Source organism: Podarcis cretensis (assembly GCF_951804945.1).
Source record: "Podarcis cretensis genome assembly, chromosome: 14".
Taxonomy (NCBI): Eukaryota; Metazoa; Chordata; class Lepidosauria; order Squamata; family Lacertidae; genus Podarcis; species Podarcis cretensis.
Window position 1 is genome coordinate 1,138,013 of NC_137183.1, and position 23,925 is coordinate 1,161,937.

The 23,925-nt window shown below is 44.2% G+C and overlaps 1 protein-coding gene across 2 annotated transcripts; it reads right to left on the bottom strand.

Annotated features, from left to right (window-relative positions):
* Positions 1–102: 102 nt before the first annotated feature.
* On the bottom strand, positions 103–22,205 carry DNAJA4 (DnaJ heat shock protein family (Hsp40) member A4). Of its 2 annotated transcripts, XM_079953394.1 has the most exons (9): positions 22,003–22,205; positions 20,226–20,408; positions 9,363–9,503; positions 8,405–8,585; positions 6,580–6,684; positions 3,955–4,182; positions 2,567–2,797; positions 1,412–1,512; positions 103–660 (listed from the first exon to the last, which is right to left on the bottom strand). In XM_079953394.1, the coding sequence occupies exons 2-9, from the start codon at positions 20,382–20,384 to the stop codon at positions 445–447; spliced, it is 1,362 nt and encodes a 453-aa protein (XP_079809520.1). In that variant the 5' UTR covers positions 20,385–20,408; positions 22,003–22,205; the 3' UTR covers positions 103–444. The 2 variants fall into 2 exon arrangements, with proteins under 2 accessions (XP_079809520.1, XP_079809521.1); XM_079953395.1 differs by lacking the exons at positions 20,226–20,408; positions 22,003–22,205 and adding an exon at positions 11,548–11,699.
* Between the last annotated feature and the right edge of the window lie 1,720 nt (positions 22,206–23,925).

A 23,925-nucleotide genomic window follows, 5' to 3' on the forward strand; every position in this document is an offset into this window, starting at 1 on the left:
TTGTATGTCCTAGTTCCCTAAGCCAAGAAAGCATTTAGTTCCCATTCCAGAGGGATGGGGTGAGAGAGTTGCCCTCTTGGTTAAGAGTCCTCACACCACACAGAATGGTCCTGTTTTATTTGAAGCAATAATTCGGTTTTACAGCAAACAGGTTTAGAGAACAGCCCATTAAGCTGAAACTATAGCTGTTTTATGTAAATAGTGTTCTGAAAATTATTTCTACATTAGGGATTTTTAGAGAAACTGGAAGTGCTTATTCAACCAAGTTGCAGTATACTCAAGTCTTGCTACAGAGGGATTTTTTTGGTGTGGGTTTTTTTTTTTCATGAACGCTTAAATATATAGTTACAAAAATGATACTCAGCATCTCTGTGCTGAACATGACAAGTGGCTTCAAAAGCCAAGTTTTGAATCTGTCACTAGCAGTCCAGTTACACCTCCAGTTCAAGATGTCTGACACTGCACACCAGTTCTAGGACCTTCGTCATCCTCCTCATAGGCTTCCCCATGATTACGGAAAGCTCGCTCTCTTGGATCAAATTCAACAAGATCAACTTGATCCATGTCTTCTGAAATCATTACTTCTTCTCTTGGAGGAAGCAGAGCTTCTAACAAGGGTAGCTGTTCCTTGGAAAGCCACTGATGCTCTGGGAATGCAACCTATAATAAAAAGGCAGCATTAATGTAACTAGTGTGGAGCTATGCTCACATCCTGCATTTGGAACAGCAGCTCCTTGAACACAAGCAAATACCTTAAGGCTGATTTTGTTAACTACCATCAGGAATTATCGCCACTGTCTTGCATAGATGGCAGGGTACGCAATCTGGTGTGTGGAGGGGTCAGACAAAATCCAGCACTCTCTCCCTCGTTTTGTCCCTCAGCTGCTTTCTACCAAGATGACACACAGCTTGGCTTTCTCAAGATAGCTTACAATATAAAACAAGCCAGCAATCCCAAAATAAGAGCAGATTAAGTGGCAGAGCTAGGTGAAAACTTTGCTAAAAAGCTATTGAAAGGATCCCAGATGCCATTAAAACAAGAAAACAGGGTGATGCTCATTTGACACTGAACAATGAGTAGTTTTTAGATAACATGGCTGGAGAGGGAATTCCTTTGTGCACCTCCCTACCTCACCTCGGAACAACACATTTTGGCACATCCCTCCCATTTTTACAAATCTACTGCTTCATGTGCACAAACCCTGAAGCAGGAAGCAGTAAGGGACAGTTGAGGTGCCTCATGAGCTTGCAGTTCAGTGTGTTTCAAGAACGCTTTGCTGCTTGTGTGGCACCTACAGGGCACAGCCCATGTTGCTGACTTTACAACTGCCCATTCAGTTGGAAATGCACTTCATCCAGCTTGTAGGCAGATAGATTCAAACAACTGTTTAAAAGCAACTAACTTACTTACCAAGAACTGAATTATTAGGGAACCTTTTTCCAATGGTGACTTGTAAATTGGCATTCCCTCATTTATGATGCATTTGACATCTCCATGCTTTATCACTTCACCTGTTTGAATAGCGATTACACACAGTTAAGTTCGTTAGCTTTCCGAAACCCCTCAACAGCAAATTGATACATGAAACCCTACTGGATCAGACAAGGGTCTCTATCTTGGTGGTGAGGAACCTGAGGCCCACTGGCCTAATTAGGTAGGTTCTGTCTCAGCTCAAAGTGTGTTGCAGGCTTTGAGCCTTTCAAAGCTCTGTAGAGAATAACGTTTTGAAAAGGGCTTCTGACAATCTGGACAAAACAAAAAAACGGGCAAGATGTCATTGTGACATCAGGTACCTGACAGGTGATTGACTCTGCTCTCCTGTCCAACTTTGCTCAAGATGGGTGGGTAGGGGAGACAATCTGGCCCTTTGGGCTAAAAAGCTCAATGTGGTTCAGCATTCTACTTCCACACAGCCAATCAGATATTTGGAAAGCTCAAAAGCAGAAAATGGAGTATATTTATACAATATATGAAAGAACACTGTAAACATCTGAAAATGTTTGTAGGTTTGAGTTAAAATATTTTGTAATGCTAATATTTGGAGCTGGTTTACAATAAATAAGGTAAGTTTTATTAAGATAGAAAGAAGGTAAATAGGCGGTTATAGAAATGCAAAGATGTAAGTGAATATTTATGAAAGCCAGAGAGTGGGATGGGGGGGGGGGAGTCGAAGCTCAGTTTGAGAAATGTTTTTGGTGATGAGATTATTTAATGGATTGTGATCATGGTAAAATGTAAACTTAATAAAAATTATTTTAAAAAACCACAAAAAAACAAAAGCAGAACATGAGGAGCTATAGCCTTTTCCCACTGTTGTTCCCTGCAATGGGTTCTGAGAGACAATCCCTTTTAAAGCCATCTAAGTTTGTGGGCATCACATCTCATGGAAACCAGCATGTCTTTTTGTCCATCCTCTGTCTCCAATCATCAGCTCCAGTGGATGATCTAAACTGGTTTGCAGCAGAAACTCATTAAAATCAGTATCTTAATGGAAACATGCAAGCTGCTAATTAAATAGCATTTGCTAAGCATTTTTTTCTTTAACAAGGTAGATGCAACACCTACCTGCTTTGGAAGTTATTACAAGGACTCTGTCATCCAAGGTATCAATTGTCTTTTTGAAGCCACACAAGGCTTCCGTGAGCTGAATTTTCATTTTCATAATTAAGTCGTTGCCTCTTCTCTGAAACACTGGGTGGTCTTTCTGATCTAGCACAATGATGACATCTCCAGGCTCCAAATCAGGTTCCTGGTCACCTTCTCCGTGAAATACTATTTTCTGACCATCTTTCATACCTATGAAGCAACACATACACACACATAAAAGAAATCACATTCGGAAGATTTGTCAAAACAGTGCCAGCAACCTGATTAATGGATATCCTGTAACTTCTAGCCTATGGCAAGTTAGGAATACTTCCAAAAGTTCCAAATTATGTGGCCTTATTTCCAAAGTAAAACTGATGCATTAGGAATGATTCTTTTTAAGTTTCTGACCAAGGGTTTCAACAGCCTTGTCCTTTTGCTTCTTTTCCCTTATAACAAATCATACGTATTGATAAAAACCACTACAATCCTAGCACAATCACAATGCAATGTTAAGTATGATTGCATGAAGACTGCTTACTCTGCAGTGTGTTTATAAATGTGTGTGAGGAAGAGGGTGTGCTGCAAATTAACTCTAAAATGCAGCCAACTATATACACTGGGATTAATTATCCTAGTTAAGTTGTAACTTAAGCAACAAAGCACAGCAAAGCTTCAAAATGTGGAGGAACAGGGGAAATCCATCCATCGCTTAGTGCCATGCTACTCTACTACTGCCTTCTGAAACAACTGAAACATACTGTATAGGATCAAAATTCCAAAACTGACAATTTTGAAAGTATCTCTAATATTTGAAACAAAATTTAAAAAATCCTTCCAGTAGGCACCTTAGAGACCAACTAAGTTTGTCATTGGTATGAGCTTTTGTGTTCATGCACACTTCTTCAGCTATCTTCAGATACACGAAAGTTCATACCAATGACAAACTTAGTTGTTCTCTAAGGTGCTACTGGAAGGATTTTTTTTTCTTTGTTTAAACTACGGCAGACCAACACAGCTACCTACCTGTATCTAATATTTGATACTGTTTATGACTTATTTTAATCTGCTGTGGGTTCCCTACGGGGCAAACAGCAAGATAAAAATTATTGCATGCCAATGTGTCTGCCTTCCTTTCATCACTATGTAGTTACTTGAGCAATGAAATTCCAGTCCCCAAAGATCACTAGGATACCTTAGTGCCTTGTGGCAGTGAAGCCTTGCCATGAATGTCGCGCTTGAAAAAGGAAGCAATGGGCATGTGCAGGAGGGCCAGGCTTTGGGTATGAGCAAAGAGATATTCCCTCGTGAGCTGCCAATTTGGGTAGCTAGCTGCCTGGGAAGGTTGGGTGTGATGAAATCCTTACCTTTGTCAATGTGTATTTCTATTATTTTTTTCTCTCTAACCACCTTGTTGCCATTGCAGGTGGTGCATCTGTCTTTGGGATTTATTCGTTCCCCTTGGCCTTTACAGTCTGGACAAACAGTCTGGATTTGCTGCACCATTCCAGGTGCGATCTGCTGAACAAGCACCTGCACTCCTCTTCCTTTGCATGTAGGACACTTTTCCACAGCACCTTTCTTTCCACCGAGGCCTTGGAAGGAAATACATAAGCACACACACAGTAACTCCTACTAAAGTTCCCTGATGGCAGACAGCAACTCACCAAGCTCTCGTTACCAATCTCAACATCTGTGTATAGCTCTCGTACCAAGCAAACAGGGCTTTGACTACATCTTATCTACGAATTCAGTGCCAAACATTACTCCCTCTGAGCTCTGCGTCTCCCTGGGTCTGGCATAATTATTCAAAATAATGAACAAGTCTAAGCATATTTATGTACAGTTTGGACCACAGCAAGGAAACTATTTGATTAAGTCCGCAAACATTGCTAGGCTGCTCAACAGTTTCCAGTGCACTCTTTGAACAGAACAATCTGTTCACTTCTCATGACTTTTCATAAGACTGCCAAATATTTGACAATAGCCTTGAGAAGTGGAGATCAGTTGGAATCCCATCAGTTCACAATTTATGTGATATACACTTATCAATCCACAACTGACCTGTATCATTGACCAGAGATGAACACCTTTTTAAAGAGGATCATGGCCACTTTTACTATGGACTCATTTTTTTTTTCTAGCAATCATTCTTGTTTTGTCATTAAAAAGAATGTTTGCTGTTAAGAAAATTAGCCGTTTGCCTGTTTCAGAGGCAAATACATCTGAAACAGAAAGTTTCCCGTTTCACCCCTTTGTGGATTGAGATTTTGGATCTTAAGTTCCCTTGGGTAGTGAATTTAACTTGGCAGCTTGTAGAAGAATACAAGCTTCTTAATTAGGTAAAGTATATTTTTCTCCATTCCCATCCTCAGAAGTTTGTCCCAAAAGTGATTTCTAGAGATAGAGTCAAATGCTCCTTTAAGGTCAAGAAAAGGGAAATTCTAGAAAATACCACTTGTAGAAAGACTATGCCTCTGTGCACAGACAAATAGAATCCGCTGCGCATAATCGGTTGGTTGTTAGTAGGGAGTGGTATTCACATGGATTTAATGTAGCCTTCTTTATGTTTACTCAGGATGGGGATAAGATGGAGATAGTAGCCAGGTTTCTGCACCATGCAATGAGGACTCATGAATGCTTATACAGTGGTACCTTGGGTTACATACGCTTCAGGTTACAGACTCCACTAACCCAGAAATAGTACCTCAGGTTAAGAACTTTGCTTCAGGATGAGAACAGAAATTGTGCTCTGGTGGCGCAGGCGGTAGCAGGAGGCCCCATTAGCTAAAGTGGTGCTTCATGTTAAGAACAGTTTCGGGTTAAGAACAGACCCCCGGAACAAATTAAGTACCATATTTTTCGCTCTATAGGACACACCCGACCATAGGACGCACCTTGTTTTAGAGGGGGGAGAACAAGAAAAAAAAATCTCCCCCTCTCTGCCCAGCGCCCCTTCAGCGGAGCGGCAGGAGGCGCTGCGCAGAGAGCAGGAGAATTCCCCCCCCCCCCCGTTTTCCCCCTCTAAAACAAGGTGTCGTTCAGGGTGCATTCAGCCGCCTTCAGGCGGCTACCTTAGAAGCCTGGAGAGCGAGAGGGGTCGGAGAGCACCGACCCCTCTCGCTCTCCAGGCTTCAGGTTGCTTTCGACCTGCTCTTTGGGACTGGCGGGGGGAAGCCCATCGCCAGCCCCGAAGTGCAGATTGGGGAGCAGCGGAAAGGCGCGCAGCCTTCCCGTTGCTCCGCGAGCTTCTCGGAGCTGCCGGGGAAGCCCAGGGCTATGGCTTCTTTAGCCCCGCGTACGCTCTCCCGGCTGGTGAGGTGGCACGCGGCTATGGCAATACCCCACCTCCCGCAAAAGCCCACAGGAGCTGCGTACCCTTTAAGGAGCGCACGGCTCTTGTGGGCTTTTCTACAAGGAGGGAGAAGGGAGTGACTGGCCGCGTCAGTCCCTTGTCCCTCCTGAGGAAAAGCCCGCAAGAGCCGCACGGAGCTTGTGTGCGGCTTTTGGGGGCTTTTTCTGCCTGCCTCCCCCCTGCATTCGCTCCATAGGACGCACACACATTTCCCCTTCATTTTTGGAGGGGAAAAAATGTGTCCTATAGAGCGAAAAATTTGGTACTTAACCCGAGGTACCACTGTACAATGTTAACTCAAGTGTTAGATGCAGGTTTCTGATGAGTGATTTTATTGTACTGAACCATACTGGAATCTTGTATAAACGTCAATAAAGGTTTGTGAATTTGAAAGAACGTAATGGCACATTCTTGATTTTAGATTTAAGAATGGTTTGGTGAGCACCGCAAGTACTTCCTGAGTAATCACACCCACAAAATGATTCTGTGTCTGACTTTAATGTATTCAAGGCAGCTGGTGCCTTCAAATTTCCCTGCATATAATGTTCAGCATTTTCACTTGAGGTTACAGGAGTGGCCTTTAGAGCACTTTTTGGGCACAGCCCAACTTCTATATTCAAGTTCACTGAGTCATTACCTTTGCACTTATCACAAATTACATTCTTCTGAAGCGCCAGCTTTCTTGTGGCTCCATTGTACAAGTCTTCAAGGGATATACTCAACTGATGGACAACGTTCTTTCCTTAATGAAAATGAAGGTCAGATGCTTAACACAAGATCCCCATTTCCAATATTCATTTTAAGCTTTTTATCCTACCTCCCTGCAAGCCTAACAATCCTCCAGAATGGAACATGTACCTTTTACTAAGAGGAAACTGCTTCTGGAACACAACAGCTCTGTTTCTGCAATACGGCTTAGCTTTTCAGAATTTTGAAAAGTTAGCTTCCTATATAGCTATTTTTTTTTTCTTTTTAACTTATCTGTAATGCCACACAGGTGGCGCTGTGGGTTAAAGCCTCAGCGCCTAGGGCTTGCCGATCGAAAGGTCGGCGGTTCGAATCCCTGCGGCGGGGTGCGCTCCCGCTGCTCGGTCCCAGCGCCTGCCAACCTAGCAGTTCGAAAGCACCTCCGGGTGCAAGTAGATAAATAGGGACCGCTTACCAGCGGGAAGGTAAACGGCGTTTCCGTGTGCGGCTCTGGCTCTGGCTCTGGCCAGAGCAGCGATGTCACGCTGGCCACGTGACCCGGAAGTGTCTCCGGACAGCGCTGGCCCCTGGCCTCTTAAGTGAGATGGGCGCACAACCCCAGAGTCTGTCAAGACTGGCCCGTACGGGCAGGGGTACCTTTACCTTTACCTTAATGCCACACATGGACAAAACCAAGATGAAATCCCCCTCATCTGGCTTTATCATATATGCATCCTAGGCAAAGCAGGCGGCCATGGCAGCTCCTCCCTCTCAAAGGCAATTTTCTTGAAAAAACAGCCAGGGCTGCCAGCAACCATGGCAAGATATAATTTAAAAAATTGTACTTGGGAAGGTTGAGCAGAGGCTATTGACCAGAATAAAGTTGGTCCTCCGGACAACTTACCTCTATCCACTTCCTTGTTTAGACACTACTGGGCAGTGCTGAAATATGTATCCCTAAACCAACCAGTTTTCAAATGCATTGTATTAATAGTTATAGCCCTCAAATTCTAAACACTATTCTAAGTGCAGAACAAACCCTCCCCCCCAAAAAAAACCCCCAAGGGGAAACTCTCAAAATTAGTATGTTTCCTGGATATGAAACCAAAGAACTGATTAAACTATCCTGGTTTGAATTTTGCATTTTTTTTGTTCAACCCCACCCCCCAAATTATTTGGTTCTGAGGTCTATCACCTGAATCTAAGCATTTCCAAAGATAACCTCAAGTTACAGTGCTTCAGATAAACCACACTGCCATTTCTGCAGTAATGCTAAGTAAGATATTGTTGCCATATTCCCAGAATGGAAAAAAACAGGTGCAACAGGGCCAACAAAAGTCAATCATTAATAAAAGTAGCTTTGCCTTACAGTAAGGCCAAGAGAGCTGCCTCATGAATGAAACCTTCAGTTGCAGTTCCCATTGGTAGCTACAGTGCAACCTTGGTTCTCCAACGCCTAGGTACTCTACCATTTCAGCTCCCAAGCGCCGAAAGCCCGGAAGTAAGCGTTCTGGTTTTTGAACTCTTTTTTGGAAGCCGAACATCAGATGTGGCTGTCAGCTATTGATTTCAGGGCACCCACGCCAATCAGAAGCAAAGCCTTGGTTTTCGAATGTTTCGGAAGTTGAACAGACTTCCGGAACAGATTACATTCGAGAACCAAGGTACCAGTGTAAGTATTTTACGCTTTGGACACAATACTACAGTAGCATTCTACATTTTGGTCTCACACACTAGAATTTAACTGATGCAGTATTTAAAACACACATGCATACCTCTTCTTTCTCTATTCATTCTGCCTCCACCACCAAAGAACATGTCAAAGATGTCCATGGGTGAAGAGAAATTGCCGCCACTTAGGCCTCCTTCTTTAATAGCTTGCTCCCCACCCTGGTCATAGAGGTCTCTTTTCTTTGGGTCTGACAGAACTTCATAAGCCTGGGATATGAGTTTAAACTAAGAAGAGAAAGAGACCCTCTAAATAGCTGGCTAGCAGACAACAATAGTTAAGTTTCATACAAGTGATTAAGAAAACTCCTGAACATCCATCAAGAGACTATTCAGTAAATATATACCCAGCAAAAGCAGTCGTCCACCTATTTTAGAGTATTTCCCCCCCTGCAGTGGTTAATATAAGAAAAAGCCAGGCCAAAAGAAATGCTGTAAAGGAAATTATATCAATATAATATAATATATCAATCAGCATAAGAAATGTTCACAGTATGCCACGGAAAATAAAACAGATATACAGCATTACTCACTGAGGAAAATGCTAAATTGCCTGCAAGACTTCCCATCCCTGGGTTCAAATGGAACCCAAGAAATTACTAGCAAAATGCCAATCATTTTGATGGATAAAATGTAATCTATATTGCAAGGATCTCCGGAATACAGTGTGTGTGTGGATACTCTGTATGGACACCCACTGTACTCCTGTGCATAGAGTACCTGTTTTAGGACTGTTGTTTAAGTCGTTTAGTTGTGCCCGACTCTTTGTGACCCCATGGACGTCAGGCACTCCTGTCTTCGTTTTAGGACTACTAAGTGTCAAATGTTGGTCATTCCCACTACAATAACTAAGCACAGTGGTTTACTTCCTTCTGCAAAAGTCCAGCCACTTGCTTTCATGAACTAAAAAATAAAACATGTGCCTCCTAGCTGGTGTCTCAACTGGCCCACCTGCAGTTGCCTCCCTAAGACCCCCACTTCACCCTCTCCAACCGAAGTCCATACCCGCTCGCCCTCACTGGGATTCTTGTCCGGATGGAACTTCAGGGCTAACTTGCGGTAGGCCCGCTTGATCTCATCCGAGGTGGCACTTGGCTTCACCCCTAGCGTATCATAGTAGCCCGTTTCCTTCACCATGGCAGCAGCCTGAGAGGATGAAAGAAACAGAAGGAATGAAGACAGCACTCAGGTTTTTCTTCATCAAATTTCCCTCATTTTGCTAAAGAATTTCCCATCCTGGAATGCAGGTTGTCATCAAATATGTTGGAAGGCACTAAGAAAGCTTTGTATATGGTAAAAACCAGAACTGGATACTGCCAATTAATCAAATGTTCCCTTTTTAAGCTGGGGTTTAAGACAGAAGAACTTGTAAAAATACAAATGGCAAGAACCATTTTAGAAGAGGTATGCTCTTTTCCTTACACACAAAGTAAATGCTTCATTATTTTCTACATACATTTCATTGTCTAAACACAAAACATGCTTTCTTCAGAACTACCGTATTATGTAAATGTATACTTTAACAAATTAATCCAAAATGAACGCAATTGAATGAACACATTAAACAAGCACAAAAATTGTCCCAGACAGTCCTTACTTTCTTCAGTTATCAGAACAGATATCCTCTGGTACAACAGGATTCACCCTTCCACTCCTCCTCCCTGCAGCCAAACTCCTCCCTCCCCCAAACTCTGCTTAGGATGGGGGGAGAACCTCTGCAGCAGGTTTGAGGATGGTGGGGGAACAGAGAAGGGGAAGTCCACTGACAGGGTTATTAGCTGTTGATATGCGACTATGCATTTTGCATGCTGTTTTCAGTCACATTAAAAATATTTCGGCATCTTCATCTAATGCATTATTTCATTTCATCTACTTGAGGGAACTGGATTTTTTTTTTCAAACATTGATAAGAGAACATAATAGCAACACAGCACAGATTTTTAAAGTTTTGTTTATAGGTTAAATAACTATGGAAAAACAAATTCCCATCAACTTAGAGCAGAAAAAATCCAACAGAAGGCCCACACCGCTAGACACAGAAACTACCTAAAAATGACAAAATCAGTTTGCTGCTCTCCTTTTTAAAAGAGTATTCTAGTATCTAAGACACTGAGGCCTTTAGCTCAATGACAGAGCACTTGTTTTTGCCTGCAGAGTCCTTAATTCTCCAACCCTGGGCATCTCCAGCTGGTGTTATGGAAAACTGCCAGTCAATGTGCTGCCCTAGATGGACCCATGGGCTGACTTGCTGCAAGGCAGCTTCTTCAGATCATGTCTCAGGTCTCAGCCTGGAGTTTTCTAGAAGGCCTTAGATGAGACACTTGGCTTCAGCCACTTCACTCAACCCGCAAATGGGGACGACAATGCTGGCCTAGCTTGCACAGAGAACTGCAAGGCCGTAAGCTAAAATAAATTATGACATGGTAACAAAAATGAAGCACTCTTGAACATTAGGAATGGGCCAGGGTTGTTCTCCATCTCCTAGAGATGGGAGATAAAAACTGAAGGTCTCCAGTTTGACTATCCCTATAGCCACCAGTTCGTTCTTTTATCAGTCCCCATTTGTCACATTAGTACTGACCTACCTCGCTGGGTTGCCATATATATATATATATCTCTGATGTAAATGCAAGGCAATGCCAAGAGGGCGCCAGGTGTCCTCTTTTAACCCCAGTGCCGCCACAGGAGGTTAACAGCGTGGACCCACCTACCTCACAGTGTTTGCCTTAACTACTACAAGGCAACTTACAGAAAACCCTCTGGACACTCAAAAACACAACAGAAACACCGTGTTCCCCCAACATTTCCAAAATGCGTATTAGAAATTATCGTATTGTACCAATAACAAGTTCTACTTGATGCAATTCTTGTTTCTTCATTCATCTATATTTTTAGAATACTCTTCACCACGAAAAACAGGGTTTGCGCCTATTGGCGTCCGCAACGCAAACAAATGCCTTGCTTAACCCGTTTCCATTCCCCCTCTCCGTTTCCAGCCCAGAGCGACGCCTGAGGCGGCAGGGCGAGAGGCCCCGCCGAGCCCCTTCGCGGCAGCGCGCCCCGGCGCCAGGGCCCCCCAGGGATCATCCAGCCCACCCCCAGCCCCAGGGCTGCGCCTGCCGCTCTGAAGGCGTTGGCGGCGGCGGCGGCGAGTCCTTCCTCGGCCCGCCCTTTCATCCCGCGCCCGCACCTCAGCCTCGCCGGCGCTTCCCTCGCGTCTCCCTCGCGCGCTCCGACCCGGCGAGCGGCGCCTCGACCGAGAGCCTTTTATAGGCGGCGCCGCCTCCGCGAACTTTCTGGAACGACGCCGCCGCGACGTCACGACTAAAGCCTCGACAAACCTAGCGGGACCAATCGGCGAGTGCCGGGAGGGCGGAGGCTCCGCCCCCTCCTTTCCGCGCCCATTCAGAGGGGAGACGAGGACGGAAAGGGCGCCTCGGCCGCGCGGAGTTGCTAAGCGACGGCCGCCGCAATCGGGCCGGCGCCGTGCGCGAGGAGGGCGGAGCATGAGGCCCCGCCTCTTGCCTTATATGGCAGCCGGCGGCCGAGCGCCTCCCGGATTCTGCCGCTTTCTCGTTGCTTCTGGGCGCCCCAGTGCACAGTCTCCGCCCAGGAGGACGGCGGCAGCGCTGCTCTAACGAGTTCCTGTTTTGCACAGCTGCCTTGCGATTCGTCCTTCCCTTTCGGCCTCCCCCCGCGGGGTCCCTTCCGATCCCACCAAGCCAGGATTCCTCTCGGACTGGCTGGAGAGGGAACCTGCCCCGGCGGGGCGCGCCCGGCTGGTCCCCCGGGGCTCCGGGCAGGAGGCTGCTCTGCTTATTTCTTACCATTTATTTATTAAATGTATTAGTCTCCTGTTATGGCCCAAGGCATAGCGGCTTGCAAGCTAGGACCTAGGCTCACGTGGTTGACCTGCAACCTCTGGCAGGTGTCAATCACCTGGTATCATAATTACATCAGAAGATGTAATCGTCCCACTCGCTTGCTAAAGCTGTCACCCCACCCCACCCCCCTACTGAAGGAGGTGAGGACAGGTGCCCCACCTAGGCACGAAGTCACCCCCCCCCCCAAATCAGGCCTCAAGCCTCAATATTTTTTCCAAAATTACTTTCTCAGTAGTTAGAAGCATTTCGCTCTGCTGTAACAAAGGTAGCTGAATAGAACAATGCCTTTTTGCTTCTCAGGCTAGCTGACCTTGCCAAAAAGTACATTCAACTTGCAGCTTTTCTTTCCAGGACCTGTGCCAATAGAGCAAGAGAAAAGAAACATATCTTGGACACGCTGAACGCAAGGCTTCTCATCCCCTTTTCCTGGGAAGGGCGCCAAGAGTCCAAAAGAGTCCCAAGACAGGAGCTTTCTTTTTTTTTTAAAAAAAATAAAAATATTACTTTTAAACACTACAAAAAAGGAAAGAAAAAAGAAAAAAAAGACAATACAATACAATATAAAAAGATTACACAACACTAACGCAATAAACTAAACAAAACAAAACAGAAACAGTTTAACACACATACAATTTCAGTATCTTATCTTTCATTCACTTGTTTCAACGACCTCCTCACACCTCCCTTTTTGTATTCCACTTCTATTAATTGTTTCAGCAATTCCTTTCCATCTTCCTCTATTTTCTGTCCTATAATTATATTAACATATTCTAACCTTATTTTTCTTTTAAAAAAATAATAATATTTATTACTTTTAAAAGGAAAAAAGACAGAAGAGAAAAAACAAAAGAAAAAAGAAAAAAAGACAAGACAATACAATATATAAACAATACAAAACACAACCTAAACCCATTAAACTAAACCCATTAAACTAAACTAAACCAAACCCACTCCCTAACCCTAACCCTAAATAAAACAAAAGAAAAACTATTTTTTTAAAAAAAATACATCCCCCCTTTCGATACTCTTTCTTTCATTCCCTTGTTTCCTCGACCTCCTCTCACCTCCCTTTTTGTATTCCACTTCTACTAGTTATTTCAGCAAATCCTTTCCATCTTTCTCTATTCTCTATCATATTATAAATAACATATTTTTTTTAACCTTCTTTTAACATTAAAACTAAAATACTTATATATGCTTAACTCCTTATAACATTTCTGCTAAATCCATAAAATATCAATCCACCATTTTTCTATCACTCATTAATTTTGCGATATTTCTATATATAAACTTTAAATTTTCCAATCTTCTTCCATCAACTCCTCTCCCTGGTTTCGGATTCTGCCAGTCCTTTCCGTCAATTCCATAAAGTCCATCAACCTGGAGATCTTATGTCCGAGGCTCTTAACTCTTTTCCAGGTCCCTTCTGCAGATCTTCTTCATATTCTTTAATGCTAGAGAGCAAATCTCGAGAGAACTCCATCCTAACATTACTTTTATTCCTTCTGGACAGTTCAGCCAAATTTCCATAGTTGAAGCTAGGGTCTGTACAGGACATATTTCAAGATTCCTCCAAATCCAAAGGCCCCCAAAACTTCAATCTCCTCCAAATCCAAGTCCATGTCCCAAAAATCAATTAATCCCTGGATAGAGGGATCTTTCCAACTTTCCTTCTTCAGTCCAAGCCGGGATCCAATCCTCAAAATCTGGCTTTTTCTAGAGTCAATCATAAAAGGCCTCAATTTATAGTCCTCAATTTGCTTCTGTAGAACTAAGGATCCCGCTTGTGTTATTTTAGGTTCAAAAACAATGACTTTCTCCTTTTCCTCCATCATTTGTTCTGCCAAAGTAGGTTCCTGTGCCAGGTCCTGAATTATTTCTGTGTTGGTGCTCGCTTTTTGTCTCAAATTAGTCACTTTCTGTTCCAAATTATCAATTTTAAAAGTCATGTCATCTGTCTTTTTATGAAGCTCTTCCAGCAAATAGTTTATCTTACATAATGCAGCCACAATAACTTCTCCTATCAACATTTTGAATGGTTCAAGTTCAATCTCTGGTTCTTAGAATCCTTATCTTGCAGCTGGAGACCTCCCAGTTACACTCCTATAACAATTTCAAAGGCTCCCTCTAGAGGGAAACAGTCTCCACTTGTATCAGTTCTTTCAAGCACAACTCAAGCAATAAACATAGTTTCGATTTTCAGTTACTTTTTCCTCCATTTGAAATGCAGAAGAGGACAATGGAAACAGTATCTTACTCTTATTTTAGCTAGCTGTCAAATCCATTCTGTCAATAAACTTTCCCCAAGCGTCATCTGGCAGCCCGTTCCCAGGTTCAGAGCTGTGGTAATTTGATTTTCCCCTCACTCCTGCAGGCTTACTAAGTTCAAAATTCCCCCCCTCTTCACCTGCTTCCAAGGGGGGTTTTGTATTTTTAACCGGTGGAGATTTAATCCTTTGTCAAACGCTTTCAAAGACTTTAGCTTGTAATGTCTTTGCTTCAGTCTATTTACAAAAGCGGAAGGCGGACTTCCTGTTTATGACCTTCCCGCTTCGGCGCCAAATTAAGGTACTTAAAGATCCAATTTTCCGTTCTACTCACGGGTAGTTGTTTAAAATCCAATTGTCCACAGGAAAAAGTCAGCGCTCTCCAGCAACAGCAATGCGGCTTCACTCCGTGAAAGAAGCAGTCAATTCAAAGCACCGCGCCACTCACCCCACGTCGCTCCGGATCCCCGAAACAGGGTTTCCCCGCGAGTAGGGGAGGCGCAAAAGGTGCCAGCCGAATCCCAGGTTCACAAGCTTCTCCCGCTTGTGATTTCAATGGGTCTCCGCCTTCGCCGTGGCAGTCAGACCCTGTTTTTCACGGAGTAAATTCCTCCCGATCGGAGGCGCCAACCCGGAAGTCCTTCTAACCTTATTTTTCCTTTAATACTCTAATAATCTATTTATACCTAATTCCTTATAACATTTCTACTAAAGCCATATAACTTCATTCCAACATTTTTCTAACATTCATTAATTTTACAACATTTCTATAAATAGTCTTTAAACTTTTTTCCAATCTTCTTCCACCGACTCTTCTCCCTGGTCTCGGATTCTGCCAGTCATTTCCGCCAATTCCATATAGCCCATCAACCTGGTGATCTTCTGTCCGATGCTCTTAGCTCTTTTCCAAGTCCCTTCTGCAGATCTTCTTCGTATTTATACAAAAACTTTACTTTGTCTTCTACTTATCTTATTTTTATTTTCCTTCCTTTAAAGCTGAAGAATAGACCTTGGGGAAACTCCCACCTAAAGATGATTTTATTCCTTCTCAGCAGGGCAACCAAATCTCCGTAGTTAGACCTAATATCCAAAAGGTATTTCGGGACGTCTTTAAAAATTTCCACTCTTGGCTGTTGTACTTCTAGGTTCTTCTAGTAGTGCCAACAGTCTCTTATTCTGTTCTTCTCTTTTTTCCCTCCTCTTCCAAATCTGAAGGCCCTCACAGTTTTAAACTCTTCTTGACCCAGATCCAAGTCCCAAAAATCAGCAAATTCCTGTGTGAAGAAGTCCATCAAACTTTCCTTCTCCAATTCAGGTAGGGCTCTGATCCTCCAATTCGTCTGTTTTTCTTTAAATTCAATCATAGCAAGCGTCGACTTATGGTCATCAAGTTGCCTCTGTAAGGCTGGGACTCTCTCTCACACCAATTGTGTTACTTTACATTCAGCAGCAACGGCTTTCTCCCTAGCTTCCTCCGCAGTCTGCCATATCAAAGTAGATTCCTGTATCAATTTCTGGATTGTTTCTGTATTGATATTCACCTTTTGTCCCAGCTTATTTATACTTTCTGTATTTAAGTCAATTTTAATAGTTGCAGCGTCCACTTTCGCATTTGTCACATCTATTTTCTTGTTAAGCTGTTCCAGTGAATCACTTATCTTACTTAATGCAACCGCTAAGGCCTCTTCTGTCGACATTCCTCTTGATTTTGAATATACTGTTACAAAAGCAATAGCGGAAGAAGCAGGGGGCCCTGATATTGAGGCTCTCCTAGATTGCTGCCAAGTCCTCCCAGACCTTAATGTTTTTTTCAGGAATTGACTAGTCCGTTTTTTCCTTTCCATTTGCCGTAACACTTAACCGATTCAAGGTCAGTCCCAGAGTCTCACAGCTTTTTATCTTGCAGCTGGAAATTCCCCAGCCCAGCTCTTGTAACAGTTTCAAAAGCTTCCTCTAGGGGGAAACAGTTTCTGTTTATATTAGTCAATAATGTCCTCTTTTAAACACAGCTCAAACAATGAAGTTAGTTTCAATTTTCAGTTACTTCTACTCCTTTTTAAAAGCAGACGAAGACAGTAGAAACAATGTATTTCTCTGTTTCCTGCTTGGCAGGGGGTTGAACTCGATGGCCCTTGTGGTCTCTTCCAACTCTATGATTCTATGATTCTTATTAGCTAGCTGTCAACGAACGTTCTAATCGCTGTCAGTGAGCCTTCCAAAGAACGTCAGTCCTGCTAGCAGCCCGTTTCCAGGGTCTGAGCGGCGGTATTTTAACTCTTTTCGCTCTCTCCCGCAGGCATATTCAGTTCACTACTTCCCCCCCTCTTCTCCTGCCTCCAAGGGGGGGTTTAATGTTCTTTACCGATGGAAATTTAGTCCTTTACAATAGGCTTTCCAAGGCTTCAGCTTGCAGCCTCAATGCTTCAGTCTATTTACAAAAGGGGAAGGCGGACTTCCTGTATTGAACCTCCCCATTACGATACCAAATCAAACTTTTAGAAATCTAATTCTCCCGCTTCAGCTCTACTCACGGCTAATTACTTTAAAATCAAATTGTCCACAGGAAAAAGTCAGCGCTTTCCGGCAACAGCTATGCGGCTTCGCTCCGTGGAAGAAGCAGACAATTCGAAGCACCGCACCGCTCACCCCACGTCGCTCCGGACCCCCAAAACCGGGTTTCCCCGCGAGTAGGGGAGGCGCAAAAGGTGCCTGTCGAATCCCACGCTCACAGGCTTCTCCCGTCTGTGATTTTTTGCGGGTCTCCGCCTTCGCCGTGACGGCCAGACCCAAATTCCCACGGGGCAAATTCCTCCCGATCAGAGGAATTCCGCCATTACCGGAGGCACCAACCCGGAAGTCCCCAAGACAGGAGCTTTCTGTTCATGCTCAGGAAACTCAACATGGGTCAGGACTCCGGAGGAGGAGGAGAAAGGGGAGGGAACTGAAGGGGAATATATGCTCTGTGCAAATGGTTGTGAACTCATGCTTGCTTTGTGAATCTATCACACTTGCTCCTTCTACCAGCCCGGATGGTAGAAATAAAGCTTTTTCTCTTAAACTATTCCTTGAGTGTCTGTTGACTCCCATTTCCCCGTCCCGGGCGCAAAGCTCTTCTCACCCGAGGCTAAAAAGGCTACACTACCATAAGGATCTGGAAAGCCAGGCCAAAAAAATTGCTGGTTGGTTTATTTTAATGCATTTATCTTGCCCCTTTCTTCTCCATGGAGCTCCAGGTGGAGCTCCTCATTTAATCCCCAAAACAACCCTGTGAGGTAGGCTAGGCTGAGAAGCAGCCCAAGGTCACCCATAGCTAGGGGGGGGGCGGGTTTCTCCCAGGTCCTCACCTGACACTCTCACCACCCCACATAGGTCAGATATAGAATTGCACGGATAACAAGGGGTGGATAAAACCGAATTCCAATCCCCACTCGGCTGTGATACTTGCTCGGAGAGCTTGGGTCACTCTCTGCCTCTTAGCTTAATCTACCTCACAGCCCTGTGGTTGTGAATTTAAAATTGGGAAGGGGGTACCATGTAGGCCACCTGGAGCTCCTTGGAGAAAGGGTCAGATACAAACATAATAAATAAGCAAATTAAAACAAAATTCGAGATGAGAGTCAACTCCATTGAGCTCCATGAGATGCAATTCCAAGCAAACATTCATATTTTAAAATGTATTAAACATTTGTTCTCTATATTGGATATATTGATATATCCAATATTTTGTTGGATATCTCAGCGAGATATCCAAGGAAGCTGACCACTGAAAATAAATAAATAGATAAAACAGTTAAAAAACAAACGAACACCCCCCCTCCCGCAGTTACTTAGGAGTACGCCTTGTGAAGTTAAGCAAGGCTTATGACTGAGTAAGCCTGAAAAGGGTTGATTAATGATCTGCCCTTTACCTGAAGGTTCCAGAGTGGAAATATATACACTTCAGAATAATAAAACTAAAAATATCCATGATACAAAATAAAGGTTTCCTTGAAAGCAGCAGTGGTCAAAACTACAAATCAGCAATACACATCACTCCTCCCTCTTCTTTTGCAATGCAATTATAGATGTGTTTAATCAGAAGCAAGCCCCATTGAGAAAGGACTGCAGCCTTACAATGCAATCGTACCCATGACTACTCAGAAGTAATTCCCGTCAGGTTTGATGGACAAGTGAGAGCATAGGACTGCAGTTTAAAGCTGGACTCCCTTGCACACAGAAGGCTTTTTTGAGCATTGTCCTGGGCATCTTCCCAGTTTTCAGGGCTGAGTGAGGACTGTCACTTCTGAGCCACCTCAAGAAGGCAATGGGGCAAGAAGGTCACTGCCCTGACCAGAAGCGGTCAGATCAGTGGATGAAAACCAATGGAAAGGTTTTGTGCATGCAGCACCAAATGCATGTAAATCCAAAGCTCATGACACACAATTTGGAAACAAATTGCATTGTTAGGACGAGCCTTCCTCATCTTGGTGCCCTCCAGATGTTTTGGGACAACAGCTGGAGCTGATGGCTGATTAAACCATCTACAGCCTTTAAGATGTGTTTGCAGGGAGGGGAATTGCTTTTTTGTTATGATTTAATCGCAGTGCCTGGAGACAATTGGTCAGGCTGTGTATCCACAGCAGGGACTAGAGGAGGAATGAGCGCTGGGAGGAGTGCAGAGAGAAGAAGAAGTGCCAAGGTGCAGCCTTCCTCTTCCCCAGCTGCAACAAAACCTGTCTCCTCCTCTGTAGCCACAGCAGGCACTGTAACTCTCCATTGGTTTGACTTTAGCTCTGAAAATGCAGACAGACGGATGCCAACAACAACAGTTTTTAATTTTTGTTTTATGTTGTAATCTGCCCTGTGATCTTTGGATGGGCAGTATATGAATTTAATAGTTAAAATAAATAAATGGGGGTTGTACTCAAAATATCTGCAGGGCATTAGTGGTGTGTTGAGGGGGGAGGCTGACTGAATGTTATGTGGGCAAATCCTTCAGAAATATTGGGATGTCTCCAAAGTCAGTCGTACTCCGAGCAGACCCCTTGAAATCAATGAACATGACTAATTTCAAAATTGCCACTGTAGGCTCCTTTGGGCTCAATGTAAACTAAATAAAAATTATTCAGGTACATTGATTTCAATGGGTCTACTCTGAGTAACACTTTGCCGGATACAACCTACTGGGGCACATTGTTCTGCTAGTGGAAGCCGGCACAAGGACTGCTGCTGGTGCAACTCTCCTGCCCCCTTCCCATGTGCCCCATGTGTCTTCCCCAGGCCTGCTCTGGGGGTCAAGAGAACTCCCAAAACAGTGCATGGGAGGGAGTAGGAGAGGGGAGATGGTTCTGTTTAGTCCAAAGAAATGCTTGCAGTGATGAAGCCATCTCAGAGCCACATTGCATTCCTGCCATTACATCCGCACAGGGCTCTCCAGTTGTGAGCTTGGAGATACGATCCATGTGCCCAGGTGACAGGCAGGCTGTCTTGGCAGAGAGGTCCGTTCAAACTGGCCCAGTAAGCAGAGAGCAAGAATGCACAGATCTGAAATTTAGGAAAGGCTTCCACGAGGGAGTGAAATGCAATTCATATCAAACATCTAGAGAGCTTTGTGCTAGAATCACCTGGCAGTTTAGAAGTAGTTTTCTGAAAGTGTGCTGACATGTTATAAAATAGTATCTTGGATAACTTTGATTTAAAGGAAGGAATATGCATGGAATATAAGGAGGTTGTCTTACTGCATTTCCATCAGCTTGTTTGTCCTCGGTCGCTTGTCCATCCACTTGCTGCTTCTCTGCAGAATTGGCACTGGATGCCTTGTCCTCTGCTGGCTGCCCATTAGCCTTCTTCTCCTCTGAGGGCTGCCCATTGGGTTTTTTGTCCTCTTTAGGCTCCATTTCAGGTTCCTTTGTTTAGATATGCTGAAGTAGATTGGGAAAAACATTCAGAAATGATGAGATATGAAAGTACCTATTCCCCAAATGCAAATTCCAAGTGTGTCCCCCTTGCCCATGATCCATTTTGGGAACACAGTACACATAAACCTTAAAAAAAAAAAAAACTTTAAAAACCCATCCTCCACATCAGGGTCCCAATCTGGATCAGCACCACTATTCCTGCTGACAATTTGTGGAAACAAAAACAACAACCTTGCACTTTAGGACACAGATTCATAGCTAACATAACACATACTTGGATCTTCACTGTCAAATAAGTGCAATCTTAAAGCAAAATTACGCATGTTTCCTCAGTGTTTACCATGGAGGTCAGTTGTACATACCCTTGGGGTAGTGGGTGTAGGATTTCAGGCCTAAAGTCAAGCCTGTTTTCTCAGAAGTAAGTCCCACTCAATTCAATGGGACTAACTCCCAGGAAAGCATGCACAGGGTTGCATTCTTCCCTCTGCATTCCTTTTTCTTTGTCTTTTAATATATGTAGAGTGCATAGAAAAAATAAGGTGCTTTAGGAGTGTTAAATAATATTAATATGCACACTTATATGGGATCAAGTCCTATCATGTGTTCCTAAATTCTGGCTTGGATTCAAATCTGCGCCCAGGAAGAATTGTCAGCTGATTCATCTTTCATTCATCATACTGCACTGATAGCACAAAAAGGCACCTGAGTAATGTAGCTTTCCTAAGATGTACTTCCAAAAGAAGACTGGACTCAAAAATACACCAAACTTCTTTTGGGACGAGGGGGATTTCTGAGCTACTCCAACCTAGACTGAAGGGAAAGTGAGTTGCCCATCACTAGTGCTTGCACTGAGCATCATTTACCATCATTTTGTCGAGTTGGAAGAGACTCCAAGGGTCATCTAGTCCAACCCCCTTCAATTCAGGAATCTCAGCTAAGGCATTCATGACAGGTGGCCATCCAACCTCTGGTTGAAAACCTGCAAGGAAGGAGAGTCCACCACCTTCCATGGGAGTCTGTTCCACTGTCGGACAGCTCTTATAATCAGACTGTTTAGTTGGAATCTCCTTTATTGTAATCTGAATCTATTAGTTCAGATCCCACCCTCTGGAGCAGCAGAAAATGAGTTTGCTCCATCTTCCATGTGACAGCCCTTCAGATATTTGAAGATGGCTTTCATATCCTCTTCTCCAGGCTAAACCTACCCAACTCCCTCAACTGCTTCTCATCAGGCTTGGCTTCCAGACCCTTTTATCACCTTAGTCACCCTCCTTTGCACACTTTCCAGCTTGAACATTGACTGAGCATTGACTTGTAATCTGAAATGTCCTTTAAAATGTCCAGTTTTTAAGTATAGGGACTGAATCAGGGGTGCCAACCTGAATAAAATATTGGGGGGGGGCAGGTAAGCCCCACCCCCCATAATCAATCACATGACATGGCACACCCACACCATATGAATGGCAATGCCCATGAACTTTGGGGGGCTGAAGGGACCTCAGTGCCTAGGAGGTGGCTCCTATGGACTGAATTATTATTATTATAACAATTGTGAGCTGTAATCTTTTGTTGAAGAGGTGTCCAGGACAGGACATACCTGTATTTACGTAAGAATTCATCTAACAAATGTGATGCTTGAAGACATCTTGTCCAAATGTGCAGATGGGAGATTCAGCTGTGGCAGGTATAAACAATGGAAGATCTGCTTGAGAAAAACAAAAACAACAGAGAGCTTAGAAACATCCCGTCCTTTCAGAGACCACTGAACAATACCACCAGCAGCCTTTCCTCTGGCCAACTGTCAAATGGAATGAATGGAATGTTTCCCCCTTTGACCTTTATGGTCGCTTAGGAACAGTTGCTCCTGATTTGCTGCTTCCTTTACCCTCTAAAAATATGTGTGTTTGTGTGTGTGTACATGGACTTTTTAAAAGAGTGAGGTCTGTTTTATGTGTTTAAAATATTTCCATACTGCCTTGTCTAGTGACTTAATGCAGAACAAATTACTCTGCCACAGCAAAAGTGTGTCCCCCCCAAAAAAAAATCTATGTAGCAAAGCCACCATTTATTAAAACAACTTCAATAGTAAAAATGCCTGTGCAAGTGATGAGAGAGAGAGTGATTTGGGGGGAGATGGAGATGCAAATTTGGGCCACAGAAATTTGAACTGGCCCAAGACACTTGGACACCTGAGGCAAACCACAAAATGATGCCCTCTCCCCACCAGGGAAGAAGGAGTGAGTGATGATCTACAGCGGGAACAGGGAGTGGGGTGGGGAATAAAAATCTATGTTGGGAACAACAGTGGGAAGAGACCAGCAGCACCTCTATTTGACCTCCAGCAAGCGCATTGCAGCTGTTGCTGCCACAGCAGCAGTGGTGATGCATTGCTTGGAGGCCAGATCTGCTGCTCCTGTGGATCCTGCCACCTGCGGTGGTTGCCTCCCCTTGCCTCATGGGTGGGCCAGCGTGGGTGTGAAGTCCCTATGGAACACTGGACAAGGCCACTGCAATGGTTTGAGGCCCTGGCTGGGTTGGCTCCAGATCATTCCAGGTCCCCACTCTCATGTGCTGGATTGGGCCCCAAATCAGATTGAGGGGGGCACACACCATTCTAATACAGACTTGGAGTAGAATCCTAAACACCCTTATCTGGGAGTAAATCCCAGTGAGCCAGACATGCACAGAATTAAAGCCTTGGAGCAGGAACAGCTCCAGATTCTGTTGGAATGCAACTCCCATCTGTCATGGGCCAGAAGTTGGCTTCACCTGCTGAGCAGCAGCCTGAAGGAGCAGAAGATGAAGTGGCTCTACCTGCTGCTGATCAACTTTCTTGCTCTTGATGAGAACCAGCTGGCTCCAGCTTTCTTAAGCAGGTTTCCAGTCTCAGTGAGTTGCTGAAACAACATTCATAATTCCTGACCAGACTCTTGCTGCTTCATGCTTCTTGTGACGTTGGACCCTCAGCTTTCTTGACCCCCGGATCGTCTGACTATGTGAACTGAGATACTCCTGAACTTAGGACTGGACTGGACCTTGTACAGTGGTACCTCGGTTTATGAACTTAATCCATTCCAGAAGTCTGTTCTTAAACCAAAGCCGTTCTTAAACCGAGGTGTGCTTTCCCTAATGAGGCCTCCCACCACAGGTGCCCCTTCCACTGTTCGGCTTCCGTTCGTAGACTGAGGTAAAGTTTGCTAACCGGAACACTACCTCCGGTTTTGCGGAGTTCATATACCAAATAGTTCATAAACAGGGCTGTTCTTAAACCGAGGTCCCACTGTATATGGACTCTGCTGTCAGGCAACCCCTCCCCTGAGACTCGGCTGGTTGGCTGGCTTCTCCCCGCACTGAGCTCTGCCGTGGCTGGCAGCACAGGACTACCACCCCATCTCTGCTGACTGTTGGCTGTAGCTAACAACATCTGGGCAATTCCATATGGGCTATCTCAGGCCCTCCAAGTGTCCCTGTTTTCCAGGGAAAGCCCCAGATTTACAAAAGCTGCCCTGGATTCTGATTT